At 40.4% G+C, this 6,792-nt stretch overlaps 1 protein-coding gene across 2 annotated transcripts in view; it reads right to left on the bottom strand.

Annotated features, from left to right (window-relative positions):
• Positions 1-5,183: 5,183 nt before the first annotated feature.
• OXCT1 (3-oxoacid CoA-transferase 1) overlaps positions 5,184-6,792 on the bottom strand; it is a 77,290-nt gene continuing 75,681 nt past the window's right edge. For both annotated transcript variants that reach the window (XM_042452653.1, XM_042452652.1), the window contains exon 17: positions 5,184-5,304. In XM_042452653.1, the coding sequence (XP_042308587.1) occupies positions 5,281-5,304 (24 nt within the window). In that variant the 3' untranslated portion in view covers positions 5,184-5,280. The remainder of the gene's footprint in view (positions 5,305-6,792) is intronic.

Genomic DNA, 6,792 nt, shown 5'->3' with positions numbered 1-6,792 from the left:
CTCCATAGTTTTAATTTTATATATCCCTTTATCTAATATTAATATGTCTTTATAACTTATCCACTCCGTATCCTTCCATCCTTTCCCTCCTAAAAAAATGCTTCGTTTTTGAAGCCCAGTAGGAATTTTCGTTACAAAGAAAGGTTTATATTTTGACAGATTCTTAAGTGTTTTCCTTATAAAATGATTGTTAAAATTATGTTAATTGTTAATTTTAATTTGATCATATAATAGATAGCCATGCCATCCCACCATGTTATCAAGCCTTCTATTGTAGAATTTTATTTTCTTCACTGTTACCCAATCTTTAACCCATTCAAGACAACTGCGTGTAATATAACTTGTAATTGGGTAGGCCGACTCCTCCTCTTTCTTTGCTATCCTGTAGAATTTTAAATTTGATCCTAGATTTCCTTTTGTCCCATATAATTTAGATATCTCTTTGTCCCATTCTTTAAAGGGGTGTGTCATTTACTATAATAGGGATATTTTGGATAAAAATAGAAGTTTAGGAGTGACGCACTTTGTATAGCCGAATTTTACACCAAGAGATTTGTAACTTTCCCAACTTTCACATCTTTTTTTACTGTTCCAAAGGGGTATATAGTTGTTTTTGAAAAGATCGGAATTTTTCTTTGTGATGTTTATACCCAGATATTTACTTTATTTTTTATTTCAAAGTTTGATAACAATTTAATTTTTTCGCAATTTTCCTGATCAGGAAAATTAAATCAAAAAATTAGTCTATGTTATTTTATGCATTTATTACCTACTAAACTTTTTAAAGTTTCATTTACATTTTTAGTCCATGTTGTCTGTGATTTTCCACAGTAAGCACCAAAAACTCCAATCAATCAGTCAATCAATCTCATTAAGTTTTGATGGAGAACCTGCGAATAATCAAATGCACAAAAGTGACATTGCGAAATTGAGGTTCAACTGTAGTCACAAATAGCTGGATTTTACAGGCTATGTGGCTGTGTTCTGGAAGAGTTTATCCTAGGTGTTTTACCAGCAGCGTGTGGCTGCCATCTTCAGAAATGCTGACATAGAAGTGAGTGTGACCCTTGGTTGAGAGGAAGTGATTATCATGTTATCTGTGTTAACACCAAAAGAGACCCAGGACGCAAATGAAACCACCCAGGGTCAGGGGGTTTCCCAGCAGACAATGAATCACTAACTGAATGGACACCCTGAGGCCTTGCCGTTAAACACAGAGCAAACACAGTGATTAACATGTAAATCACTTCCTCTAAACCAGTGGTTCCAACCTTCCTAGTGCTTAATCAGATACTTCCTCATGTTGTGGTGACCCCCAACCATAAATTATTTCATCTTGGTTCCTAAACCATTGGAAATTGTGTTTTCCAGTGGTCTTCAACCCCTGTGAAAAGGTCGTTCGACCCACAGTTGAGAACTGCTGCTCTAAATCAAGGATCGCTCAGTATATATACCCCACTCACTTCCATGGCAGCATTCTCTGAAGATGCCAGCCATAGATGCTGCAGAAATGTCCAGGAAAAACTCTTCCAAAACACACAGCTCAAAAAACCCCACAAAAAACTATGGATGCTGACCATGAAAGCCTTTGACTTCACACAGCTTCCTATTATTCAGTTGGCATTAATAAACAGCACTTTAGGACCTCAGGCTACAGTGAACCTGCAGTGTATCAGATATGGGAGACAGACACTTCAGAGCTTAGGAAAAGCATTTTTGGACCACAGTGTCCAGAATGCCCTGTATCATGACCACTGCCCTTATTTCCTGGTGGGTTCTGGAGTGGCACTTCAAAAAGACAATGTTTCCAAGTTGTCAGATTTATGAGATAACTTGCAAAGCCTTCTCTGGATTTCTCTGTCCTACATTACCATATTACCATCTGCTTATAATCACATTAATGACAGCCTTTTGTCTTGGATATATTTCCCCCATTCTGGCTTCTAGCCCTACTCTGGCTTTCCTTATATTATGCCCTGGGCTTTTTGTAGAACTCCATCTTTTGAGCTGTTGATATTGACCAAGGGCCATCCAGAATCGGGAAAAGACTGCACGTCCATACTGACTTTGGAATTCTGGAAGCTGTAGTGCAAAAAAGTAACTTTGCCAAGCTCTGAAATACTCTTGACCAAGAGACATGAAGTCTGAGAAACAACAACACTAAATGAAATGCACTTCCATCAGTCCCAAGTTAAGCATTTTTGTGTGATTTTATACTTTCCAAATCACTCAATCCATCTTGAATAATCACCAGAAAATAATGTGAAATGGGCTTTTTTATGATAATAGCAGCTATCAATTGATTGCTAGAACATCTGAAATTGCTGTCACAAAATGAGTCATCCCAGAGCTTGCACCTATTAGCCAGCAAAAAACACACAACCTAGAAACCTGTAGCTCTCCTTACCACAGTCCATGGCAATAAAATTAACTTCATTTTCATTGTTTTGTTTGCTGCCTTGTGTGATGAGACCTGCATCCATTTCCTTGTTCTACTGACCATCCATTTCACTGAGTTGCATGTTCTACTGCAAGAAAATTCCCACTGCACTTCCATGTTTGTTGTTATCTGCCCTCAAGTCAACCTTGACTTGTGGCAACACCTACATGAGACATCACCAAGACCCCCTTACTTCCACTTCTCTGCTTTTCCATGCCTATGATCTCCCTGATAGCATCTATCAATCTGGCAAGTGGTCTTCCACTCTTTCTACTGCCTTATACCTTTCCTAGCATTACTGTCTTTTCTAGTGGTCATGCCTTCTCATGATATGGCCAAAGTACAAAAGCCTCAATTATCCTCACTATCCATAGTTCCATGGTTCACAGTTTTCAGCTGTTTGGCAAAGATAAGTGCATAGTTCACAAACCACCACGTGTTTCTTTACTCCCAGCGACATATTTTTCTTAAGCTATAAAGCCACAAAAGTTTTTCCTAACCTATAAAAGCCCCAAACATGTATCATCTTGGGGTAAAATGCTCTGCCATTCAGGTCAGCCAGCTCACTTGATCTTTTGCAGGCATCCAATTTTCATATACCATGAAGATCCAATTTTCATGGCTTCTACTACCTCCTTTGTACATTTGGAAACAGAACGGTAAATGATTTGTTGGGGTGGGGGAGGATGCTAAATGTGAATTGGCCACAGAAGTGGGCATCCCAGGCATTGCGTGATGTTATTTGATGTTTTTAATTTGTTGCCTGCTTTATTTTTTGTACCCTTTCCTATATTATTATGTTTATTTTCTTGTAATATGGTGTTATTTCATAGAATGTATGCCATGGGCAGTTTTATTTTTTATCTATTTTACTGACTGTATGTACAGCACTGTGTAAATCTATAATATAATAATAATATATAAATATAATAATAATAATAAATAGTATGGTAACTGGGTATTTGGAAGCAATAATGCTGGATTGGAACCAGACTTTGCCATGTTTGAATAGAAGACCCACCAAAAGAACAGATATGACTACCTTAAGCCCCCCTGATTTTAGTAGGACTATTCCGAGCATGCTATCGGTGGATCTATCTATCTAGTCCATCTAAACCTCATTCTTGTAAGGTTAGCAAGTGATGTTAGCACAATGGCAATGATGACCAAAAATTGGAGGCAAAATGATTAGTATGATAGATGCCAGCCAAAGATGCTGGCAAAACGTCAGAAAGAAAACTCTGCTAGAACATGGCCACATAGCCCGAAAAAAACCACAAAAAACCACACCAAACTGTTTTCAATTTAGATCAGCCATAAATTATAATGCAGCTCTTTTTACTAATGAGAAAAAAAAATTGAACATGTACTGATTACATTTCCTCCTTATTAAGCATTGTCTAAGAGGTTTTGGAGTGGGAAAAGGAAAAGTACAGACATAAGAAAGACCAAGAAAGACAGAGTGATTTCATTGCCACTGTTTTAATTCCAATTTCAGTTTATAAGAACTATACAACAATGTAAATGGCATGCGATTGTAATACAGAGATCCTACTTTGCTCTTACTGTTGTCACTAGACAGTGTGCAAATTAATTCATTGTTAACATGGAAGACAGAATCCATGTATTTGATGTATGTCTGCATTGTATTCTATTTAATAAAAGGTCAGGTTTTTTTTAAAGGTGTCACTCAATTCTTATGACAACAACTTTCATTGCAACAGAACCTCCACAATGTGAAAGGTGTCAGACCATCTGCTTCCTATGCAAACAGTGCTGGGCATATAGATGATTTAAAGATACACCAATTCTATGCCAAGGTAATCCAAATTTTGCACAAAGAATCATTGAATTCTATGGCCTAATTTATGCACTGTAAACAATGTGCACCTGTTTACTTTGCATATTTTTACTTTAGCCAGAGTATTTTAATGCTGCACCTTAGTAAGTTCTCTGTGTGCAATTTATACAGGACACATAGGTCCCATTCTTTACCAGTGGAAATCTCAAGAGCAAACTTCTTGCTGTGATTTCTAAAATTTCAACAGACACATATCCACAGTCTTACCACTGTCTTTAAAGCTCGCGGATTAAAAACTTTGAAGATTTTAAAAAATGATGACTTTGATCAGATAACTTTTGATCAATAATGCATCCTCTTTATCTAGATGCCCTGCAAAAGAATACCCATATAGTCAAAAGTTCTTATTACCCATATGTTTTCCAACAGCAAGTTGCTCTATGCCTCTTTATTTTGTGTGTGTGCGTAAGCAGTTGCAACCATTATAGGCACTTGCATGTTAGCATGGTGTGCCAAAGTGGCCTCCGCACAATACTACAGTATTAGGATTACAACTGAAAGGAACAGCTGCATTTAGAGAGATGGAAGTTTGCTTAATTCTGGATTTTTCTGAAGTCAATAACCACAGCTTCCCAGTTCTGACAAAATGGGAACTGTGTTACTTAAGAACTCAGCATGGCTCATGCAAGAGAATTGCTTGTTCAGGAAAAGGCTATGTACATCTCAGCTTAAGGTACGGGCGCATATACAAATCTCCGTTTAATAAACAGAGATATGATCAGCACTTCCTCTTGCCACTGTTTTATTAGTCAAACTGCCATGTGGTCATTATAATATCAAAGTATCAAATGGTTTTGGAAGCAGTTGTGCACAAATAAACATTTACAGAGTTATAGTTCCATAGTCAGCCTGATGCTAACTACCAAAGAAACTACTTACAAAGACCTCTTAAAAATGCATCATTGCAAAACAGATATTTGTTCCCCTTCAGTGGATGCATAGAAGATAAATCCGTCTACTTCTCAGGTTGAAATCTGCTTCATTGGTGCCAGGTTGGTGAAACCTAGTGAGAAAAAAAGAAAACCCAAATGAAGTGGTAAATAATGTGCTATAACATCTCACAGACCTGTAGTTGTATTGAAATAGCCAACAATATTACTCAAAAAGTGCTATGTGGTTCTGGATGAAGGAAATGTTTTCATAGGTCCTTAGATCCTTAGAAGTGTTAGGAAGACAACTTGTTCTCTCGATCCCTGTCCCTCGTGGCTAGCGGCTCAGGGGGGTGCGGCTGTAACAACTCTGTTGCACCGCTAATTAACACATCTCTTAGGGAAGGGCAATTTCCAGCCAGCTTAAATTGGCCGTCGTAAAACCGCTGTTAAAAAAAGCCCTCCCTAGACCCCCTGATGCATAATAAATTCGGCCTGTTTCGCTATTGCCTTTCTTGGGGAAGGTGATCGAGAGGGCAGTTGCAATCCAGCTTCAATCTGTCTTGGATTATCCGGATTATCCGGACCCCTTTCAACCGTTTCCGGGCGGGCTACGGAGTTGAGACTGCCATGGTCGCCCTGGTTGATGATCTCCGTCTGGGCATGGACAGGTAGCGTGTCCCTGTAGTGCTCTTGGACATCTCAGCGGCTTTCGATACCATTGACCACGGTATCCTTCTGGATGCCTGAGGGAGTTGGGAATCGGGGGCACTGCGCTCCAGTGGTTCCGTTCCTACCTCTCGGGCAGATTCCAGATGGTGCAGCTGGGGGACGTGTGCTCCCGACAAGAGGCCACTTACATCTGGTGTCCCTCAGGGGCCCATTCTGTCATGCTATTTAACATTTACATGAAACCGCTGGGAGAGATTCCGTAGACACGGGGCGCAGTGTTATCAGTACGCTGATGACACCACAATATATTTCTCTTGTGTCTCCGACTGCCTCTTGATGCCTGCCTAGATCGGTAATGGGCTGGATGAGGGAAAAGACTCAGTTTGAATCCAGAGAAAGCGGAAGTGCTCGTGATGGTTCCCCCGGTCCGGGTTGGAGGTTGTCCACCTGTCCTGAATGGGGTCACGCTCCCCTTGAAGGACTCTGTTCGCAGCTTTGGGGTGCTCCTGGACTCGTCGCTCCACCTTACATCTCAGGTGGATGGACGGTCCGGAGCACCTGCTATCCGCTTCGGTTGATACGCCAGCTGCGACCCTTCTGGGCCAGAGGGACCTTGAACGGTGGTACATGCTCTGGTAACCTCTCGTTTGGATTTCTGTAAACACGCTCTACATGGGGCAACCCTTATACCATACTCAGAAGCTACAGTTGGTTCAAAATATGGCAGCTAGGTTGGTCCACTGGATCTTCCAGGGCCACCCACATAACACCAGTATTAAAGACCTACATTGGCTGCCTATTCGCTTCCAAGCACAATACAAGGTGTTGGTTATTACCTATAAAGCCCTAAATGGCTTGGGCCCAGGGTACTTGGAGAACCGCCTCTCCCCATATAATCCGCCCCGCACACTCAGATGGCCGGGAAGCATTTGCTGAGAGTTCCAGACTCG

This window comes from Sceloporus undulatus, chromosome 2 (genome assembly GCF_019175285.1).
Source record: "Sceloporus undulatus isolate JIND9_A2432 ecotype Alabama chromosome 2, SceUnd_v1.1, whole genome shotgun sequence".
Taxonomy (NCBI): Eukaryota; Metazoa; Chordata; class Lepidosauria; order Squamata; family Phrynosomatidae; genus Sceloporus; species Sceloporus undulatus.
Note: the sequence above shows the minus strand (reverse complement) of the source record. Positions and strands in the feature narration are given on the sequence as shown.